Below are 23,579 nucleotides of genomic sequence, written 5' to 3'. Positions count from 1 at the left end.
TATGGATGCTGGTCATGGAATGAATAACTGTACTTGCCCTTCGGGGTGGAAAGGCGCCACCTGTGACGAGGAAGGTAAGCCAAATTCTAAACCTTGAGGTTTAATGTGAATAGCATATAGTTGTATGTGCATGTGAACGTGTTACAGTGAACGGAACGGTCGTTCGGGTTATCAAAGCATTTTTCTCATTATAAAGAATGGAGCATTTCAAAATTTCTGACCAGTAAACAAGTTTGGATATAAAATCAGCAATCTACGTGTTCTTCAACAATTTTTTCTGTCACGGCTTCTGCAGCCTTCTGCAAAAAGCTTCATTATCTTAAATTGTTTTTCGTGCCCTGAAAGTAGACCGGTTATCGGTCCCCTAACTGACCAATTCTGATAGAGGCAGGAACCAGTCTGCCATGCAAAGAACGGAATTATCGTTTAGTAATTCGACATTTGTGAAGCAGTTAATCCAGGACTAAACATGAACTAAACTAAACATGGTTTTTGTCGTCTGATGTTTCATGTTGAATTGAACAACGTTTATTACAGTACAGACGTTTTCCTAGTTCCTGATAGCAAACATCATTCAGGCTGCTTTTGGCTCAACTACTCCAGGAATTCAAGTGAAATTGGTTAAAAAGTTTACCTTGAGTGATGGACATACTACACAGTAATTTTCCAAATTTAAGCTCCTTTTAATTCGACTTTACGACGTCAAAAGTACCGATGCCCTTTTTCCTAGTTCCGGATCGGTTCAGTCAGTTCTGAATCGATCAAATACTGCTTCGCGCTAAAAAAAAAAAAAAAAAAAAACGCGAGAATTTTTTTTCAGCCAGAAAAAAAAATCAAGCACATTTCTGATAAAGTATTATTTAATTGACCAAAAATAGTTCATTCAAGAGAATTTCAGCAAATTTTAAAAAGAGAAAAACGTAAATGATTTTGAAAATTTTGTCTACAGCACAACGAACTCAAACACGGACCAAAAACTTCACATAAAATCGATTAACGCGCGTGTAGTTGGGTCGTAAGTGCACGCGCGATCCGGAACTAGGCAAAAACATACGGTCAATCGTTGGCGAATTTTTAAAAATTAGAGACTCTACAACTTATTTGGATTCAACAAACATTGGATGGAAGAGTTTATACGACTATAGTGTATGAACAAAATGTTTGAAATCACACAGTACGAGTGATGTACCGAGGAGAAAAATGTATCGTCGATTCGCAGCTCCTGCGTTTTTCCGCAACCGTCCAAACATGTCAAAGTGCGAGTCGGAAATCTAGCCAAAATTCATCTTCTAAAGATTTTATCGAAAAGATCTTTCTGTATCAAGAAGCTTACATTTTCCTTTTCAAAATGCACTTAGTCTAATCTAAAAGAGGTAGAGTTTTATTTGAAGCGATTCGGAACTAGGAAAAATCCGGAACTAGGAAAACGACTGTACATTTAATCCTAAAAAAACATGCTTTTTTTACTTGCCATTGTACAAGTTGTGCAGCGTTACGTCCTTTTATAACCTTTTCGTTATTTTGTTTTATTGTTATTGTGTACTGTCTGTGCGTTTCAACAAACTCCACTTTTTACTCCTCATGAACTTTCTAGCGTTGTATTTTGCTTTAGAAAAAAGTTCTGTAAACTAATCGTCCCATAAGTAATCATGGACCGATTATTCACTACGAGGTGTCGTACCAATAAGAAATATATTTTTTTTCCTTAAAAACAAACATTTTGAAAGCAGAAAGGTGTTTTTTTGGGGGATGATTCGAATACATGAAATCCATGCTTCTTAAAATAGACTAATATTTGTTATTATTCATCAATGTTTTTGCATTGTTACCTTTGATATAACGATTTCGTTGTTTGTTGTTTGGGTATTTTTCAGCCGCAACTTACAATTTTGAGCAGGCATCCTACTCTACAAATGAAGGAGATGGCCCTATTGATATCACCATTATACGCACTGGAGCTTCGGCTTTGGAAAGTACTCTTGTTGGTATGATACCTAATTAGTAAGATCAAATGTCATTGAAACTGTATGTTTGTATTTGTTACAAAATAACCTGCAAAGATGCTTAAATGTTTGGGTTGCCTGCCGAAGGCCCATTGGTATGACCATCGGTAGGACCTCAGCTCTATGGTATGACGTCACAGGTAATATGGTCTATATTTTTCTTTGGTACTTCATCGACTCACTCACTTATTGTCACTTATGAATTAAATTTGCTTAAGTCTCACCTGAGCCCCAAAATTCGACTCAGATGACTATATTAACCCCATGGACTCAATTGGTGTGATCATTCTGGGCAAGTTTTATAGGCTTGCCTTGTCTTGTTTTCACTAATGATTGAGTCAATTTGTGGCCCCAACCTTGTAGGCAAAGTAGTATACGCCTACACTAGTTTAAATGAAAGATTTCATTACCTGAACATTTCATCATTATCAATATGCTATTTTTCCCCCACAGACGTTGTTACCTCCGATGGGACTGCTGTTGCAGGAATGGATTATTCATCTCAGACTGCCACTCTAAACTTCACAGATACAAATATCACAGTATTCACGGTCACAATAATTGATGATGACAGCGCGCAGGACACGCATTGTTTCACCTTGTCTTTGATGAATCCAGATCCAAGCGATGGACAAGTTGGTGCTGATACAGAAATCTGCATCATTGATGATGAAGGTACAGTTAGAAGCCCCTAGTCCCCGTAATGTCAAAACAGCTCTTATTGTGTGCCAGAACATCAAACATCACGAGACTACCAAATGAAATGGACTTGTCTAATGCTGATCTTTTCAAGGGTTTTTAAGCCAAGGCATTTGTGAACATTGGGAAAGATAATGGCATATACAGAGAATATTATTGATCGTCTATACGGAGACTGCAAATAGAATCGAGAACAAGCAAAATGATACATCAATGGTGTTTATTATTGATGTTTATGTGAAGTAAATAGAGTTGATTTTAATGCATTTTTAGATCCATGTGCTTGCGCTGGTAATTGTCCACTCGTACCATGTTCAAATGGAGGTATGTGTATGGATGCTGGTCGTGGAATGTACAACTGTACTTGTGCGTTTGGATGGAAAGGATCTACCTGTGCCGATGAAGGTAATGAAATCATAATTGAGTTATTCACATGCAAAAGGCTCGGATTCGTGCGTTCCCCAAAGCCGAATGTGAAAAAGTGAAGTTGAAATTGGTGCGTGAAAGTGCCATCCGTGTACCTTTGGATTTTCAGGCTCCTGGTGTGGGATATATCGCAGCTTTTATGTCTTCAAGCTTCATGATCGTGAATTTGTATCTTTCCTGCTGACTTGCTATTGTTTTCTAATTACGTTTGAATTGTTACCTTCGATATCACAATTTCGTGGTTTCTTGTTGAATATAACCAGTATCTTTTTTGGTTTGGGTATATTTTTCAGCCACGGTATACAATTTTGAGCAGGCATCCTACTCTACAAATGAAGGAGATGGCCCTATTGGTATCACCATTATACGTACTGGAGGTTCGGCTTTGGAAAGTACTCTTGTTGGTATGTTACCTATTAAGTAAGATCAAATGTCATTGAAACTGTAATGTTTGTATTTGTTACAAAATAACCTACAAAGATGCTTAAATGTTTGGGTTGCCTGCCGAAGGCCCATTGGTATGACCATCGGTAGGACCTCAGCTCTATGGTATGACGTCACAGGTAATATGGGCTATATGCTTCTTTGCTACCTCATCGACTCACTCACTGATTGTCGCTTATGAATTAAACTTGCTTAAGTCTCACCTTAGCCCCAAAATTTGACTCAGATGACTATATTAACCCTTGGACCCAATTGGTGTGATCATTCTGGGACAAGTTTTATAGGCTTGCCTAGTCTTGTTTTCACTAATGATTGAGTCAATTTGTGGCCCCAACCTTGTAGGCAAATTAGTATACGCCTACACTAGTTTTAATAAAAGATTTCATTACCTGAACATTTCATCATTATCAATATGCTATTTTCCCCCACAGACGTTGTTACCTCCGATGGGACTGCTGTTGCAGGAACGGATTATTTATCGCAGACTGCCACTCTAAACTTCACAGATACAAATATCACGGTAATCACGGTCACAATAATTGATGATGGCAACGCGCAGGACACGCATTGTTTCACCTTGTCTTTGATGAATCCAGATCCAAGCGATGGACAAGTTGGTGCTGATACAGAAATCTGCATCATTGACAATGAAGGTACAGTTAGAAGCCCTAGTCCTCGTAAAGTCAAAACAGCTCTTATTGTGTGCCAGAACATCAAACATCATGAGACTACCAAATGAAATGGACTTGTCTAGTGCTGATCTTTTCGAGGGTTTTTAAGCCAATGCATTTGTGAACATTGGGAAACATAATGGCATATACAGAGAATATTATTGATCGTCTATACGGAGACTGGAAATAGAATCGAGAACAAGCAAAATGATACATCAATGGTGTTTATTATTGATGTTTATGTGAAGTAAATAGAGTTGATTTTAATGCATTTTTAGATCCATGTGCTTGCTCTGGTAATTGTCCAATCGTACCATGTTCAAATGGAGGTATGTGTATGGATGCTGGTCATGGAATGTACAACTGTACTTGTGCGTTTGGATGGAAAGGATCTTCCTGTGCCGATGAAGGTAATGAAATCATAATTGAGTTACTCACATGCAAAAAGCTCGGATTCGTGCGTTCCCCAAAGCTGAATGTGAAAAAGTGAAGTTGAAATTGGTGCGTGAAAGTGCCATCCGTGTACCTTTGGATTTTCAGGCTCTAGTGTGCGATATATCGAAGCTTTTATGTCTTCAAGCTTCATGATCGTGAATTTGTATCTTACCTGCTGACTTGCTATTGTTTTCTAATTGCGTTTGAATTGTTACCTTCGATATCACAATTTCGTGGTTTCTTGTTGAATATAACCAGTATCTTTTTTGGTTTGGGTATATTTTTCAGCCACGGTATACAATTTTGAGCAGGCATCCTACTCTACAAATGAAGGAGATGGCCCTATTGGTATCACCATTATACGTACTGGAGGTTCGGCTTTGGAAAGTACTCTTGTTGGTATGTTACCTATTAAGTAAGATCAAATGTCATTGAAACTGTTATGTTTGTATTTGTTACAAAAAAACCTGCAAAGATGCTTAAATGTTTGGGTTGCCTGCCGAAGGCCCATTGGTATGACCATCGGTAGGACCTCAGCTCTATGGTATGACGTCACAGGTAATATGGGCTATATGCTTCTTTGCTACCTCATCGACTCACTCACTGATTGTCGCTTATGAATTAAACTTGCTTAAGTCTCACCTGAGCCCCAAAATTTGACTCAGATGACTATATTAACCCCATGGACCCAATTGGTGTGATCATTCTGGGACAAGTTTTATAGGCTTGCCTAGTCTTGTTTTCACTAATGATTGAGTCAATTTGTGGCCCCAACCTTGTAGGCAAATTAGAATACGCCTACACTAGTTTTAATAAAAGATTTCATTACCTGAACATTTCATCATTATCAATATGCTATTTTTCCCCCACAGACGTTGTTACCTCTGATGGGACTGCTGTTGCAGGAACGGATTATCTATCGCAGACTGCCAATCTAAACTTCACAGATACAAATATCACAGTAATCACGGTCACAATAATTGATGATGGCAACGCGCAGGACACGCATTGTTTCACCTTGTCTTTGATGAATCCAGATCCAAGCGATGGACAAGTTGGTGCTGATACAGAAATCTGCATCATTGATGATGAAGGTACAGTTAGAAGCCCCTAGTCCCCGTAATGTCAAAACAGCTCTTATTGTGTGCCAGAACATCAAACATCACGAGACTACCAAATGAAATGGACTTGTCTAATGCTGATCTTTTCAAGGGTTTTTAAGCCAAGGCATTTGTGAACATTGGGAAAGATAATGGCATATACAGAGAATATTATTGATCGTCTATACGGAGACTGCAAATAGAATCGAGAACAAGCAAAATGATACATCAATGGTGTTTATTATTGATGTTTATGTGAAGTAAATAGAGTTGATTTTAATGCATTTTTAGATCCATGTGCTTGCTCTGGTAATTGTCCACTCGTACCATGTTCAAATGGAGGTATGTGTATGGATGCTGGTCGTGGAATGTACAACTGTACTTGTGCGTTTGGATGGAAAGGATCTACCTGTGCCGATGAAGGTAATGAAATCATAATTGAGTTACTCACATGCAAAAAGCTCGGATTCGTGCGTTCCCCAAAGCTGAATGTGAAAAAGTGAAGTTGAAATTGGTGCGTGAAAGTGCCATCCGTGTACCTTTGGATTTTCAGGCTCCTAGTGTGGGATATATCGAAGCTTTTATGTCTTCAAGCTTCATGATCGTGAATTTGTATCTTTCCTGCTGACTTGCTATTGTTTTCTAATTGCGTTTGAATTGTTACCTTCGATATCACAATTTCGTGGTTTCTTGTTGAATATTAGCAGTACCTTTTTTTGTTTGGGTATATTTTTCAGCCACGGTATACAATTTTGAGCAGGCATCCTACTCTACAAATGAAGGAGATGGCCCTATTGATATCACCATTATACGCACTGGAGCTTCGGCTTTGGAAAGTACTCTTGTTGGTATGTTACCTAGTAAGATCAAATGTCATCGAAACTGTAATGTTTGTATTTGTTACAAAATAACCTGCAAAGATGCTTAAATGTTTGGGTTGCCTGCCGAAGGCCCATTGGTATGACCATCGGTAGGACCTCAGCTCTATGGTATGACGTCACAGGTAACATGGGCTATATTCTTCTTTGTTACCTCATCGACTCACTCACTGATTGTCACTTATGAATTAAACTTGCTTAAGTCTCACCTTAGCCCCAAAATTTGACTCAGATGACAATATTAACCCCTTGGACCCAATTGGTATGATCATTCTGGGACAAGTTTCATAGGCTTGCCTAGTCTTGTTTTCACTAATGATTGAGTCAATTTGTGGCCCCAACCTTGTAGGCAAATTAGTATACGCCTACACTAGTTTTAATAAAAGATTTCATTACCTGAACATTTCATCATGATCAATATGCTATTTTTCCCCCACAGACGTTGTTACCTCCGATGGGACTGCTGTTGCAGGAATGGATTATTCATCTCAGACTGCCACTCTAAACTTCACAGATACAAATATCACAGTATTCACGGTCACAATAATTGATGATGACAGCGCGCAGGACACGCATTGTTTCACCTTGTCTTTGATGAATCCAGATCCAAGCGATGGACAAGTTGGTGCTGATACAGAAATCTGCATCATTGATGATGAAGGTACAGTCGGCCAAAACGCAAATCTGAATAAAACTGTAATTTCAACGACACAACTGTTAATGAATGCAATAAGGAGTCTGGTAAAAATTTACGCGAATGCAACATTGATTGAAGGCCTAGAAAATGGATATGTTCATGTTGCAAGTTGCTGATCTCTAATTTGATATTTTAGCGAAGTTCTTTTTGAGAACTTTACAACAGGTCGATGAGTAGGAGAGTTTGTCCACTGCGATTGACCTTTTCTCGAGAATTATATTCAAAGATGTAATCATTTGAATGGCAGACGTGTGGGGTTATGTTTTGCATTGAACAGCCTTGTCCCCAGGGCTTACTACATTTTCAACCTCGCATCCAATAGTAAGCCCTGAGATGGGAACCTGCTTCCATCATGTTTCGATGGCGCATTTAGCAGGTAATGGATTTATATCGTGTCCTTGGTGTTGTTATTTCTAACGTGTATTACGCGTTTTCACGTTCATTGTAATTAGTATATTACGTCCACACGTTCTCAAAAATAATCCTTTCCGTTGCAATTTGCTAATATTAATGTAAACTGTGATACTGTATTTCGGCTAGATGGGACTGTTACAATTTAACTTTGAGAAACAATCGTGTTGTAGCAAATCACGCCGTCACGAATTGATCATATTTTTTACCCAAAACACCACATACAAAACCAAACGCACAGGCGGACACCATGCAGACTATTCCTCATTTGCATACGTATCCAAATTTTTTTGATATGCAAATGATCCAGTACCAGTGTGATAGAGCAGGTAGTGGTGGGAGCGTACTGCTCGACACCCTGGGAACGAGGTTGAAATGCATGGGTTTGTGTTTAGCATTGAGATGGCAATGTGTGCTAGTGCAAACATTTTACATACATTCCTACATTACTTCAGCCAAAATGTGGTTTTCGCTTTTCAGTTTTGATTTAAATTTTCTGTTATTTTCCGCCGTTTTGCTATTTATTAACTCACGGCCGTTTTGCAGATGTAGTCAAGCCTGTCTTTGACCCATGCCCTCCTGTACTCCAAGCAAGCTACCCAACTGACTTGAACCTCCCAACAGCCGTCGTCAGTTGGACTCCACCAAATGTAACCGATAACAGTGGGGGAACTGTCACGGTCGATGCCAGTCATATGCCAGGGGAGGCATTCGACATTGGAGTAACAAGAATCATGATGAATGCAACTGATGAAAGTGGCAACATGGAATCATGCGTGTTCAATGTCACTGTTGTTGGTAAGGCCATATACATTTATTTATCATTATTGGGACTTCAATAATCATAAATGTAGTTTTGCTGAAATGTCTTCTCCCTGCTTTGTGCTTGCCTTCTCATGTTGACATGATACGTCTCTCAACGGAAAACATTTTTCTTTTGATGACCAGACGACCAGCAACCCAATGTGACCTGCCCTACTAGCCTCACACTCTACACTAATCCACAATCCAACGTTAGCACTGGTGGCTGGTCTCTGCCTGATGATGCATTTGATAATTCTGGTGTCTTCACTGCGACATCTTCACTGGATCCTACAGAGCCACTGGGTGTTTCTAATCACCACGTCTCCTACACTGTTGTGGATGCAGCCGGCAATGACATTAATTGTGGTTTCTACATTACTGTGCTTGGTAAGAAGTCATCATAGATCATTTTTGTAAATATTTTCCTAGAAGAGGTTTTTGAGGTCAGGTACCAAGAATTTGTTTCCCAGAATTCCGTGAATTTGCTTAAACCTCTTGTCTTTCAGACAACCAGGATCCCTACTTTGAGCCATGCCCAGCTTCGTTCACAGTTCAAACTGACCCACAGCAGAACACCGCTAATGTGTCATGGCCGCCTGTCATTCCGATGGACTTCGTTGCAGTTCAGGAGTATAACTCCAACTACCAGCCTGGGCACTTATTTCCAATTGGTGACACAGACGTTGAGTACAACGTGACCGACACGTCAGGGAATAAAGGTTCCTGCTTTTTTGTGGTGACAGTTGAAGGTATGTATTTCAATGTCAATGTCTTTCATTCTCAATTTCCAAAGATTCTCATTTCTATCGATGTGGCTTTAAGAATCTAAGTTGTACAAAAACAGTGTTTGCTTTGAATAATGAATAAGGATTGGAAAAACATTGAGCAGGCGGAGGTTACCCACGTGCTTCTGTAAAAACTAATCGTTTTGTCCCACATTTTATCCTACTGCTTGCTACTTCTTATAGTCTCACAGAATCCTGTGTTTCAGTTTAGTTAAACAGAATTGCTACCACCTTTAAATGCACACTCTGATTGTTTTCTTCTTCAAATATAGACATGGAGCCTCCTGCTATTACTTGTCCCAGTGCAGCCATTGTTACTGACACAGACCCTCAACGGAGTGTCGCTAATGTGACATTTGTCACGACTGCTGCTGACAATAGTGGGGAGTGGACAGTGTCATGCACCCCAGCCTCGGCAACCAACTTCCAAGTTGGAGTGCAGAATGTCATGTGTATCGCCACTGATCCCTCGGACAACACCGAAACCTGCTCATTTGCAGTCTTGGTATCAGGTGGGTGATTAAACAAAATCAATCTCGCAGGGCGCTGCGATTTCCCTCATAAAAGACCTGACAGAAGGAACTTTCGATCAATTCACTCCTGTGTCAAGTATTGTAGGAAAGGCTCATCCTGAAACGACTAATACTCATACTTGAGAAGAGGCTCGAGCTCGTTCCATTCGTTCCTTCCGATCCGGAAGGTCATGCAGACGCCATTTTCTCAAACTCACAGTGTACAAAGAAGACGAATAACTAATTTTTGTTGGTATGATTGTCAACAAAATGTTAACTTTCAAGCTTTTGTAAGCTGATTTTTAGACGATTCTGTTCAACATTCTTTTAACATCATATGAAATATGTCATCTGCTCTCAGACAATGAAGATCCGGTCTTCGATACCTGTCCATCTGATATCACACTCAATGAACCACTGGAGAGTTTCGTAAACTTCACTATCATGGTCAACTGGACACGACCCGGGGTGACCGACAACGTTGGCGTGGTTCGATTGGATGTAACTCATGAACCAGGCAGTGTCTTTGGCATTGACAGTCACCTGGTTATGTACACAGCCTACGATGCTGCTGATAATATGGCTACTTGTCAGTTCAACGTCATTGTGAATGGTAGGCTCGTTTATTATGCTCCTCTACTCACATTTGTGAACATTTATGCTTTAGGCCTATGTACAGAAACTCAAAAGGCAGTAGTAACTTTTGATGAAACATATCTGCAAAAATGAATGTAATGTTGAGCACCTGTCACCTTCGCATTATCTGATAGGGCTTGCACCTGACGAAAAAGATGTACCACCTAAAAGTTGTACCACCTAAAAGTACACGTCAAAATATCCAAATATTTGTACTTGCACATTTCTCATTGATACTTGGTAAATTACTGTTCTCCCGTCACTCCCACAGACGTGCAGCCGCCAGTTATTACCGGCTGTCCCGTGAACCTTCCTAGGTTCCCGACGGACCCCACTCGGGATACAGCCAGAGCATTCTGGGATGAACCTCAAGCTTCAGACAACTCGGGCAGCGTAACTCGGACCTCTAACTATGATGTTGGTGATGCGTTCCCTGTCGGAGATACCGTGGTGGTGTACACGGCAGAGGATGGCAGTGGTAACGCCGTCAACTGCAGCTTTGTTGTCCAGGTCTATGGTAGGTGCAAAAACCAACCATTAAACCTCGGTCTTAATAATATGTATTACATGACAATGAAAGGATTTCGCTGTTTGATTAGAGTTCTGTTTCGCTCTTAAATACATGTACAATGTTCATGTTATCTAATACCATGTTTTACCAAACACTGACCAATCACCAGCTATTCATGCAAGCTGTCAGTCGCAATACGAAAATGTGTTTGACTTCCTTCATCAATAATTAGGACTACCCTCTAGAGTACCTACCACGTCTTATGAACGTTCTTGTACCACAGATAATGAGCCTCCTACATTTACTGGCTGCCCCTTCCAAGGAGTCACCAGTGACACAGGTCTGCAGAGCGATCGTGGAGTAGCTTCGTGGTCAGAACCACAAGGCACAGATAACGTGGCGGTAGCCAGTGTACAGTCAGACTACCGGCCAGGAGATAGCTTCCCATTGGGTGCAACTGTCGTCACATACAATGTGACTGATACCGCAGGATTGGTCGCCGAATGTGCATTTACGATTACCATTTCGGGTAGGTGTAAGCGCGCAGCTCTTTTTGCTGGCACCATTGGCGATGATGTAGTGATTTCCGGAGTGATTGTTTTTTAAAAGATAATGTCACATTTGTTGTTTTCCCCAATAACAGATGGTGAGAATCCCAGCTTGACCAACTGCCCAGCGAGTTTCACTCTAACGGTGGAGTTAGCCACAGACACAGCCGTTGCAGATTGGACCCCGCCGACTGCCTCGGACAACTCCGGCACAGTGACCCTGTCTACGACCTTTGAACCCGGCCAGTCACTTTTGCCTGGTGAATACAGCGTGACGTACACCGCCACCGATCCGGCAGGCCGGACAGCAACATGTCCTGTCTTCACTATCACTGTGGAACCAAGTAAGATAGTTTGCTCTTGCCGACCGGATCGAGTCCTGCCACTCGTTTTGACGAATACTAATGACACATGATTTTCACATACTAATGTCTGTATGACACGTTCACTGTGGCTCCATATGATGCTGATCGAGCGTGATGCAGAACGGGCTAGAAGGTAGAATGTAAGATGGTTGAAATGGTTTAAAGGAATCAGTCTGATTTAATATAGGCCCTGATGAATCTTAATTTGTTTTACGATGCAATGTTCTTCCATTGATTCTGCTTTGCTTCCAGATCACAATGAATGTTCTCTGCCAGAAGTCATGGGGGAATGTTCATCTCGAGGATTGACTTGTGTCAATCAGCTGGAAGGTTACACATGCGACTGTCCCACCGGCTTTTTCAAGGCTGGAAACTCAGATAACTGCCTGCGTACGTATGATGATTTCTCGTTCAAAACCCCTGAAAATAATTCAAGAGAGGGTGGTCCGACAACTTTGGCCCACAAGGGTATAGACCAGTATAAAATAAATTACTACCGAGGCAAATGATAAATAGGCCTACCCTCTTTTCTAACAATCAGAACAAACACCCCAAAGTCAAATCCCGAAGCCCAATGCCAAGTTGGAAAATGAGCCTTCCACTTTACTGCGAGATTCAGCACCTTTGGGGTCAAATGTCATAATGATTTCTCGAAAAATACATCCTCAGTGTTCAGTTCTGATCTGGAACCCTCCTCGAGTTTTTCACAAACACTGAAAATGAAGGCCCACAAACCTCTCTACCAGGACAAGTGAAGACGTCACAAACATTATTCAGTCAGCATAGGCATTTTAGGTCATTTTACACGAACTTAATTAAGGCCGTGAAACAAAAACATAAGACATTGCAGAGGTATGATGAAGCCGCCCCTGATTGTTTCGAGAAAAAAAATTGGCCAAGCAATCCATGTGTAAAACAGAAAAACGGAGTGTTTAAACCCCAAATCTACAAAACTTGAACTGCATTTATAATTATAATAACCTAAAAAAACATACAAAGTCCTGATTTTTTTAACAAACAGAAGGAAGAATGTTTCGTTTTACTTTCGTCATTGTGGAGATCAGCAACAGCCCAGCTGTATTCACAAACGAGCTCACTAATCCCACCTCAGTTGCGTTTCTTTCACATCAGAGACGCCTTGAGAACTTGGTAAGAGACTGAAGAATTAAGAGTCCACATTGGATAATGGCCGTGGACGTTTGTTGCCTCGATTTGGTCTAATTATTGGTTCAACATCTCAGAATTTGTTAAGGTCAGAATTAACGGCTAAGTTGGAATGTGCTCCGAATTACCGATAATTACCAAGTTGATCACATCAAGTTAAATAGTAATTGAAAGTAGAATGACATCAGTCTTTTCTCTAAATGTTTCGTTTCTGTGTTGATGCAGTTCAGTATTGCCTTCGGCAATCTATCCGAGTTCGGCCGCATCATTGTCTTGTACTTCTTCAGTGGTAGCATAGGTGTGGAAGCATTGATTTCAGTCAACGGGAACTCCACGGCCAACCAAACGGAGGTGGAAAATTCCATTGATGCCGCAATCTCAGCAGATAATTTATTCTTAAATTCAGAATATAAGCTGAACCCCAGCGCCACTACCTTTTTGGAAGGTACGTGGTAGGCTTATAAGTATAGCTGTTTTAGGCCATAGTGTTCAAATACGACTTGCTATAATAATTAGGATGATACTACAGGCCTACAATGGATCGGGTATGAAACTGTGTGTATATACGTTACTGACTGAATGAGATGCATAAATAATTAGCATTGCAATGTTAATCAGACTCCACCAAGAAATTAGCGTACGTAATTGTTTAGATTCTTTAAACATGTACAAACCGTCACCGAACAGCGTTAATGAAAAAGCTCCCTTTGGGGGAAAAAAGCAAGTCAACAAATTAAACTCTATTACTTGTAAAAGGACTTGAAACTTTTAAATGTAAGTTGCGATTGAACGATTATAAAGAACAACTTTCCGTATGTGTGCATAACGGTTATCGGTGAGTTTACTGATAGCCTTATGATAATGCAGGATGATGACCGTTGACTTAAGTGGCGCATCTATTTAATGCAATCCTCGAAATTTACCTTTGTGTTCCATTTAAAAAAAAATATATCTTCTTGTTGGCATTTTTAAGGGCGGTTGGTGCCCTTTTGGTTTTTATGCAAATCCGAATTTCCACACTCGTGGGCAAAACTGTGATATCATTCGGGGCGGAAACTTCTATTTCACATCTGTTTCAGCATAATAGTCATCAGAATATTTACGGGCTTGCCTTGGTTATTTTTCAACTGTCAGTGGTTCATTGTCGTAAATTTCAGCATGACAGCAAATCAATGAGAAAACTGTATACACGAAACGATTTCGGATTTGAGTTTACAATTTGAAGAGAAAAAAATCCTAATCTGAAGGGTGTTCCTGAAGTGATATCACAGCAACAGCACCCTCAGTTGTCAGGAAAAGCATGGAACATTTCAAACGTTTAAAAGGTGCACTAAAACGTTTACCCGAAAGGGTTATCTCACAGTTCCAACACATTTCAGAGGACTATATATTTGCTACAATTAAGTTCCAGTGGGAAAGATTTCCACATACGAAGTTCACTAATTTTCCTCTGTATTGACTAACAAGCCCCCAGATGGCAATTTCATGTCATCAAAGTCAATTTGAGCAGTGAGAAAATACAAGCATTTTCTTAGAAAACACTTGTGAATTCTTGATTTTTTGTTTCTTTCATTTCGACAGAAGTTTGCCCGGACGGGTTCTGTGACAATGGAGGAACATGCCAACCCAATGCTTCCAGCTACCTCAGCTCCTGCGTGTTCGTATAACCTGGTTGATTGCACTTAAGTTGACTTCTTCTTTAGCTTTCAGAAATGTGAATGGCACAACACAAAATCAGTCCGCGATCATGAATTAACTGTAGATTATCCTCCATTAATCGATCCTACAGTATCGATCCTTACAGCGTATTAAAAGTACTATTTTGGAGGGGGGAAAAAAGACGTTGGAGTGTAGTATTTGTTTTATCTTTTGATGTTCAAAATTCAAATTTTCGTCCAATAGTTGTTGAGCAGTAGGGAAATGTTGAGTGGGTTTGCCTTTTCAGAGCATTGGCAAATAAACACAAGACTGGTTGTAATTAACTCCATCACGAGGCAAACCCAGGTCTTACCACTAGTCACATCACCAGGCAAATCACAATTGTGATCCAATTAAATCACATGTCAAATCACAAGTTATAATCACAAGTCAAATCGCAAGTCAAATCACAACTAATGATGACAAAGACCTAGGAATGCCTCTGTCCACATTGACAGTTGGTTGGAAACTTTTGGTGACTTGTCAGATAAAGAATACCATTGGTGGCAAGCACGTTCAATACATTTCCATTACAGAAAATACCTCACCTCTGTTTACCTACATTTGCATATCAGCGCGCATGCGCACAAACATTTGCTGAAAAGAATAGCGCCCAAGCCACACCCTCATTGTCCACTGCATGCCCCACGCCCACAAAGGACCCTGTAACGTAATAGCTCGCCCTAGTTTTTTCAGCGACGCGTAGTGTAAAGACGTACAATTTTTAGCTGTTCTCGCTGTGATTTCAAAATGGCGGACTCCGCCAAAACCAAGAAGAAAACCGTCTCAAGCGGTTCTACTGGAAAGTCACCCTCTACTCAATCCAAGCGTGATAATTCCTCTGCTACGACTGGGTCCAATCTCCCGGGTTCGGCAGTTGGAATTTCTCCAGGGTCAAAGAATTCTCCAATGAGAATTACGGCCACTCCCCGACAAATCCCGCATTCTTACGGCAGTCTGCAGGAGCACATGCACGCTTCGGAACAACAGGTCGACTCGCATGTGCAGGCGGGACGGCGGGGCTTGGCGTTCGAAACCCAAAGGTCCCTCGGTAATCCGACCAGCCCCGCCGGGTCACAGAGGCTTGGGGCACCACCACCACCACCATCATCTTCAGTCAGCCATACTACGGGTTCGTATTCTCAACCTAGTTTTACAAGCGAATCTCGGCGAGATTTTCTTCATCACTCGGAACCTCACACGTGGTCCTTTTTCCCGAACGATCCTCGTCACTTCGACCACAATACTCGCACTCCGTATCCACTCAGTGTTCCAGCCTACGACCCGCGGGTTTATCCCCAGACTTTTCCGATGGGATTTTCACACCATTACACACCTTATCAGGGTAATTCTTCACATTCTCCGGATGATCATGGCATACCTTTCACAGGACAAAGCTCCGTTCTCCGCAACGCTTCGGTGAACACACCAGCCGGGCGGGGAGAGAACGCCGCGATCCACGGCGCCGTTCCCGGTCTCGTGCGCGGTCCCGCTCGGACTCCGACGATCGACATCGGCGCCGACATCGTTCTTCTCGTCATGATCGTGATTACTCACGGTCGGATTCTGGTCATCGAAGCCGACACTCACATTCTAGATCTCCTTCAAGGTCTTCTTTTTCCTCGGGCCAGACAGTGGATGAAGATAGTCTCTCCAATGTCCAACGGGCTAATCTTACGATGACGGAAGTGGGTAAGATCCTTCAGTTTCCACCCCCTTCCCCAGGCGAATCTACTCGACCTTCATATCGCAGAGATTCTGGTACTCATAAATCTAAGCCTTCGCAGCCCACTTTTCCTATTGATAGAATGTGTGCTGACTCTATGAATGAGTCCCTTAGTCAGGTGCAAAACAAGCAATCTCTCTCTTGTGGACCGAGCAGGTTTGCAGGCATGTTCAACACCAATAAAGCGGACACTGATAGATTTTTTTCTACCCCTTCCTTGTCTTCTGAGGCCAAAGACTTGCTGAGACGTGAGAATCCGCAATCTCAGAAGCAAACTTTTGATGGTAAGACGAAAACACTTGACAAAAGAATTGCCTACTTGGATAGCCATCTGCGTCAAGGGGCCAAAGTGGCCTCTTTCTCCATCCTGTTATCGGATACCCTTGCTCGATGTTATGGAGATCCTTCCTTGTGTGAGCCATATAAGATACCCGAAATGTTCCATTTTTTGGATGATTGTCTGAGTTTTTGCCTCAAGGAATTTAGTTTGGGTTTTGCTTCAACTTCGTTGCTGCGACGTTCCCTTGTTGTAGACAAGTTGTTTCTCCCTTCACTTGGGGCGAAGGATCGCATGCTAGACCTTCCCCTGGCTGGGCATGATCTCTTTGACAACAGGTTCGATGAGACTATGTTACATGAAGCCAAACGCCTCAAAGCTGAAGACAAGTTCGATCTTCGTCGGCGTTCAGCCAAACGCCCCTCAACATTTGCCCCCAGTCAGCCCTACAAGAACAATCAACGCCCATTTTCTGCCGACAAGGGCTCCAACCAGTCCAAGAATCAGGGGCATCAGGCTTCTTCGTCTCCCCCCAGCTACACCAGGAGACAGCCTTCCAGATATTCGCGGCCTTTCATGTCCCGGGGGTCGCGAGGTAACAAGGGCCTTTGACTACAACGCAGTTTTCAGCCCTCCAGCTTCGGGTCCAGTAGGTGGTCGTCTTGGGGAGTTCAGTCAAAGATGGTTTCACGTAACCTCGGACATTTGGGTTCTTCAAACTATCTCGACAGGGTACCGTCTGGAATTCACCAGCAACCCTCCTCTTCAACCTCGAAGACGACCAACTCCTGTTCCCTCAGATCCTGCACGCCGGGCGACTTTGGAGAAGGAAATCTTCTCTCTGATAGACAAGAACGCAATCATTCTGCTTCCAACGGGGTCCACTCTTGGCGTCATCTAAACTCTGGGTTGGGAAGCTCACCTGGACAATCTATCACGGGCCGGCACATGGTCGATGGACGAGAGTCTACTTCACATCAATCACCTAGAGCTCCGGGCAGTGTACAAGGCTTTAATTTCCCTAGAGTCCGAAGTCCTCAACAAATTAGTTCTAGTCAAGTCAGACAACTCCACAGTAGTGTCTTACATCAACCGCCAGGGGGGAACTCACTCTCCGTCTCTCTGCCTAGCCACTTGGGAGCTACTCAGCGGGTGAATTCCTCGCCAAATATCTCTTCAGGTCACCCATCTGGCCGGGAAGAAGAATATCCTCCGACAGATTGGTCTCTCCACCCTCCTGTAGTCAAACACATCTTCAACATACTCGGAACTCCACATGTGGACCTATTCGAGCCTTGGTTTCCTCGCCTTCTGGATCTCCTGGTTCACTCGCCCCTCATACTTCCCAACCGGCCAGACCTCCTGTCACAACCCGGGTCTCACATTCTGCATCCGGATCCATCCACTCTCCATCTTTGTGCCTGGATGCTCTCAAAGTCTCCTTCCGATCAGCGGGACTTTCGGAGGAAGCTACGTCCTTGGCAACCAAGAGCAGACGGAGATCCACCAGAAGAACTTATGATAGTAGACTTCTCCACTTCACCAAATGGTGTGAGGAGAGAGCTGTCAATCCCCGTTCTGCATCTGTAACCTCGATTGGGGATTTCTTTCTTCACCTTTTTAATTCAGGCCTTCAAATTACAACAATTAAGGGCTACAGATCAGCTATTGGTGTCCTTCATCAGGGTTTCCATGATGGCACAACAACTTCATCCAATACATCAATTTCTCACATGATACGTGGTATGTTTAATGATCGGCCTCCTACCAGGAAGCTGATACCTTCATGGGATCTGGGCACCGTCCTGTTATCTCTCTCCAAACCTCCGTTTGAACCAGCAGGTAGTTCGTCCCTTCACCATTTTACAGTTAAAACCATATTTTTACTGGCTGCAGCTACAGCTCGCCGCAGAAGCGAACTCCATGCTCTGTCAGTGGAACCAGGCCATATTCGATGGGAACCTGGCGGTGTACGACTAATTCCAAGGGTAGGTTTTCTCACCAAGAATCAATCAATGGGTTTCTCACCACCCGACATATTTGTACCAGGTTTGACATCGTTCTCTTCAGTAGCGGAGGATAAATGGTGGTGCCCCGTGCGAGCGCTCAAGTACTACATTGCTCGCACCAAGCCCCTCAGAGGAGACATCAAGCAACTGTTTATTACGACCATCCAGCCTCATCACAAAGCCTCTGTGACCACGATCGCTCGATGGATTTGATCGGTGGCCATACAATGCCATTCCGACCATCGAGGATCGAAATCAGGAGCCCACGAGACACGCAGCATGTCGACTTCATGGGCCCATCTGCTTGGAGTTCCTCTTTCACAGATTATGAAAGCGGCCTGCTGGAAAAATCCTTCGACTTTCACATCATGCTACCTGAAGGATGTCGTGCAATCGGAGGGACACATGGGCAAGAAAGTCCTCCAAGAAACAGCACGATCAGCAGCCCGCTCAGCCCGCACAGCTCCTTTTAAATAGATAGCCAGCTCCCGGGTAGGTCTAGACAACCTTTGCATGTTATTTAGAATTGCATGTAGGCCTAGTCTAGACTTTCAAGTACCACTGCATGTCCCTCCCCCCCCCCCTTGAGACTTTCGGTGCTACTCTGCAAATGTAGGTAAACAGAGGTGAGGTATTTTCTGTAATGGAATTCCTAAAATCCAAAGGGATTTTCCATTCTAGTAAGAAAATACTCACCTCTGTTTACCATCCCTCCCTTTAAAAAAAAAAAAAAAAAAAAAAAAATAGGACGAGCTATTACGTTACAGGGTCCTTTGTGGGCGTGGGGCATGCAGTGGACAATGAGGGTGTGGCTTTGGCGCTATTCTTTTCAGCGAATGTTTGTGCGCATGCGCGCTGATATGCAAATGTAGGTAAACAGAGGTGAGTATTTTCTTACTAGAATGGAAAATCCCTTTGGATTTTAGGAAGTATAAACTATAATGAGAATGTTTCGTATTGTTTGTACCCTCGTATTCTGATTGGTACGTTTTGTATCCTTATTTGTGTGTTTTTTTTCTCTAAAATTTTCACGCAGAAGGGTCCAGCGTATGGACTCAATAGGCCTAGTATGGCATCTGCGAAGACATTGTTTATAACTTATAATGACGATTTCATCTTTCAGGTGTCCTGCAGGTTATAGTGGGAACAGATGTGAGACAGTGAACGGTACGGGTAACCAATTAACAGACGCCTTGTTACTTGAAACAGCTTAAAACACCTTTATCATTTCAATTTCGACAAAATGTTTCGTAATAAATAACGCCGCCATCTGTTCAATGGTGTCCATTAAAACAAAGAGCCGAATTTTGAGGGTTACATGACTATATTAACTTTTTCCTGACCAAAGCCACAAAGATTGGCAACTTCTTTTTCAAACTCAATTTATATTACATCTATATTCGAAAATTAGCGGTAAACTTTTATGGTAATTATCTCGGCCAGAGGTTACTCTTCCAATATGGAGTCACGCAACCTCTAATAATGCACTGTGTTTGGTTCACAGATGCCAGCCTCTCCACTGCAGTCATTGTGGCCATGATTTTGGGCATTACGGGTCTCGTTATTATTGTCCCTACCGCTATGATTGTGTGTCTGACGATGATGAAAAGAGCAATGCTGGCCAGGGGGAATATGCAACAGAGCGCCACCATGCGCCCATCTGAGCGGCGCATGGCAATGTACGATGCCCCACACCCTAGGATTTACCTGGTGAGTGCCTATAGCTGTTCTTCTTTTCTTCACTCTTGTTGGGTCATTTGATACAACTACTCTTTGTCCTAGACTGGATGACATTTCGGTAATACATCCATTCCCTGCAAAACGTAATAACGCTGCCGTGCAGGTAGAGGTCGCTATCAACTAATGGGAACCTCGGCAACGTTAGCCAGGAACTACCAAGCATACCTCACAAGCGGACATTGGCTCGATAGCTTGAATGCCTCTTGAAGATGGATTGAATAAGTTTCTGTAAGATCTATTTATTGTAGTTATAGCTTTGATACAACCAATGCAGAGAGTAGTAACATAAACTATAGTGCAATGCTGTTGTTTTGGAGTGTTTACTTTCCGAAACAGCTTTTATTTTCGTTTAGATTTCTTACTTTTGTTTCTTTTTCAGACTTCTGTCCACAGTTTTTGTTCACATTTTTCTTCTGTCCAGGACTTTTTGGCACTTTATTAAATCCGATTGCCTTTATAGTTAGCACACACTATTTACAATTACATTGCAATTGATAGAAGGATTGTTATGTAATAATACCCACATGAAAGTGTGATTCAGAAAATAGGCTCTGCAGCAAAAACTACTGGACCGAATCGGGATAATTGGTATCATAATTGTTCATCGATTGGTAGGCTACAGGTGGTTTGAGTCAAGGTAGTGGTGGTATGCGGTTCCGTTTTGGGGGGACCACCCTGTATGAGGAGTTAATATGCATACGAGAAAAACGAACCCATGAAACACCCCTTTGTTTGTCCGCGTGCAAGCACGTGTCTAGTTGTTTTTGTTATTTTAAATTTGTTTGTGTTTTTTTAGGGGTAGTGTTTTTTGTTTGTTTTGTAAATTGTGTATGCTGAAGCATCGAAATTGTTTGTGTCTCATTAAATATGCGTGTTATTACAGAACAAAGGCTTCAGACCGTCTCAGTCGGAATTCATCATCCCTTACGTCGCCCGGTCGGAGGAGGCGGACATTCCGGTAAGTCACCCCCATAATTAATTGGGAGAGATCCAGTTTCATATTTTTAGTAAGATGAACGTTAGAAGATATGAAAATAGTGGCCTCAAGGATGGTAATACCTCGAGGATGAGGCCAGGATATTTCCCTTATACATTTTGATGACCAATTTGAGCCGTTGGATCACACACTGTTCCAACCCTGATTTTTTTTAACTGAATGAATCCAAATGCCAACACAGTCATGACATCCCTTCAGCAAATATAAGCAGCAAAGAAGTGTATACTCCTAAAAGGGGTATTGAAGATCCCCACGGCACATACCTACTAAAAAAAATATACTTGACACCAAAAGGTGCCAACAGTGGAATCAAGTGCGCGTATGCACGAATGTTAACATATTTTTTTGTGCAACATAAAGTCAACCCCTTCATCCCCCCCCCCCCCAAATGGCGTCGACATGGCATTGAATGGCGGAAGTTTCCCTCAGCAATGCATGCGGATGGATTTGTTAATGGTGTAAATCGAGGACACACACGTGCAACATCGTCGATGAATTAAGGACAGGACCAAATCGAGGACGACCTCGATTAGAAAACGTGTACAAAACCAATGTTGCAAACAAGTTAGTGTATAAGCAAAGGAAAAGGGAAGAGGAACAATAGAAAATCCTCGATTTACACCTTAAATAACGGGTATGGGTGTGTGTGTGTGCAAAGTGTGTTCCACATTCAAGAACTCTAGTGACAGGTACCGATATAAACGTATGTGCACTGACTATTTATCTTAGCAGAGTTGGCAGACTCTTTTTATCTTAAAATCCGTTATTTGTCTATTATCTCTTGCAGCTTCGCGAGATGATGTCGAGAGACGAAAGCTTTTACTACTAAGCTGAGTTGTAATGATTATCATTGGCCTGAACTGAGGAAAAATCATCGTAACTTTCTTAAATATAGATACAGTTGACTAGTTGTAGGTGCCGTTAGCGACAGTGTGTGGGATTTTTTCGCTCGTTTTTTTTCCCCAATGGCAGTGTGACATCATTTCTGCCCTCAACTCTTATTTGATAGATGTAGTTTAACATTTGACCAAGCTGCAACGGCAAGTGCAAACTAAATATTCCTTCTTTGCTCTGGACAGTACTGTATCAACATGCTTTGCCGCTTCGTGAACCCCAAATGTTTTGGAAGAGAATAAGGTCGGATCGGAAACACTTGGCCTACGGTCGGATATAACACACGAGTCCACGGGAAGTGGTTGCAGCCGCTAGCAAGTGGCTGCCATGGGTGCGCGTTATTCCCGGCCGTAGCCAAGTGATTCGATACGGCCTAAGCAAGCACCAGCGCCCTTACAAGCGATCAATGTTTTGTTTTGTTTTTGACATGTATGGTTTTTTTGCTTTTTAAATTCTAATAGAACTACGTACCAAGTCATATTTAAATACATTAATTTTATGTAGTGGTATTGCCATCAACTGTTATATTAATGAATACTGCCTACTTGTATTGAAGGGACCATGAAATTTTGGACACCCTCTAAACATGTAATAATGCGGTCTCATAGTCCATGTATAGTGTTTAATACCTGCAGAAACATCCCTGGTACAGTCAAAATGGACAGAGGGCTAGCTGTGGTGGCTATATGGTTGCAGGCCAGTAAATAGGTCCAAAATTGCCTACGTCGGCCAAATCACGATGTACATGCCCTCAAATTCTTCGGTATTGAGCATATTGTGGGCCATGAACTTGGGAAATTTAAAAAAAAAAATATGAGTGGAAGCCGTGCACAGGACTGTGAGCTTTTAGTTCTGTGCAATTTGATGAAATTGGGGCCCTAAAAGCACTCTATTTTGCAATGGAGTGTAGACATCATTTTTCAAAATGGTGATGGGCTTCAGGACTATTTTAAGGGATGATCATCTTCGGATGGGAATTTCTCCTGAAATCATTAGTTAATCCCCCAAAAATTGAAAAGAAAATGAAAGATGATGAAATAAGCTTTAATTTGATGTGTGTCTCGAACACCTTGATTAGTTGTGAGTATTTTTCCTGAATTTCTTAAGTGCGGGCATTTATCTTTGGGGTCTATGGCAGTTTATTTACTG

At 42.1% G+C, this 23,579-nt stretch overlaps 1 protein-coding gene across 1 annotated transcript; it reads left to right on the top strand.

Annotated features, from left to right (window-relative positions):
* The first annotated feature begins 1,649 nt into the window (after positions 1-1,649).
* LOC119742802 lies at positions 1,650-23,176 on the top strand. The gene is made up of 28 exons (XM_038218977.1): positions 1,650-1,677; positions 1,875-1,985; positions 2,457-2,678; positions 2,976-3,107; positions 3,422-3,532; positions 4,004-4,225; positions 4,522-4,653; positions 4,967-5,077; positions 5,551-5,772; positions 6,070-6,201; positions 6,516-6,626; positions 7,096-7,317; positions 8,311-8,562; positions 8,713-8,955; positions 9,075-9,317; positions 9,626-9,865; positions 10,227-10,478; positions 10,773-11,018; positions 11,296-11,541; positions 11,656-11,904; positions 12,178-12,315; positions 12,947-13,074; positions 13,315-13,534; positions 14,671-14,746; positions 19,923-19,966; positions 20,304-20,509; positions 21,423-21,497; positions 22,324-23,176. The coding sequence occupies exons 1-28, from the start codon at positions 1,650-1,652 to the stop codon at positions 22,363-22,365; spliced, it is 4,656 nt and encodes a 1,551-aa protein (XP_038074905.1). The 3' UTR covers positions 22,366-23,176.
* Positions 23,177-23,579: the final 403 nt, after the last annotated feature.

Source organism: Patiria miniata, unplaced genomic scaffold, assembly GCF_015706575.1.
Source record: "Patiria miniata isolate m_02_andy unplaced genomic scaffold, ASM1570657v1 HiC_scaffold_6, whole genome shotgun sequence".
Taxonomy (NCBI): domain Eukaryota; kingdom Metazoa; phylum Echinodermata; class Asteroidea; order Valvatida; family Asterinidae; genus Patiria; species Patiria miniata.
Note: the sequence above shows the minus strand (reverse complement) of the source record. Positions and strands in the feature narration are given on the sequence as shown.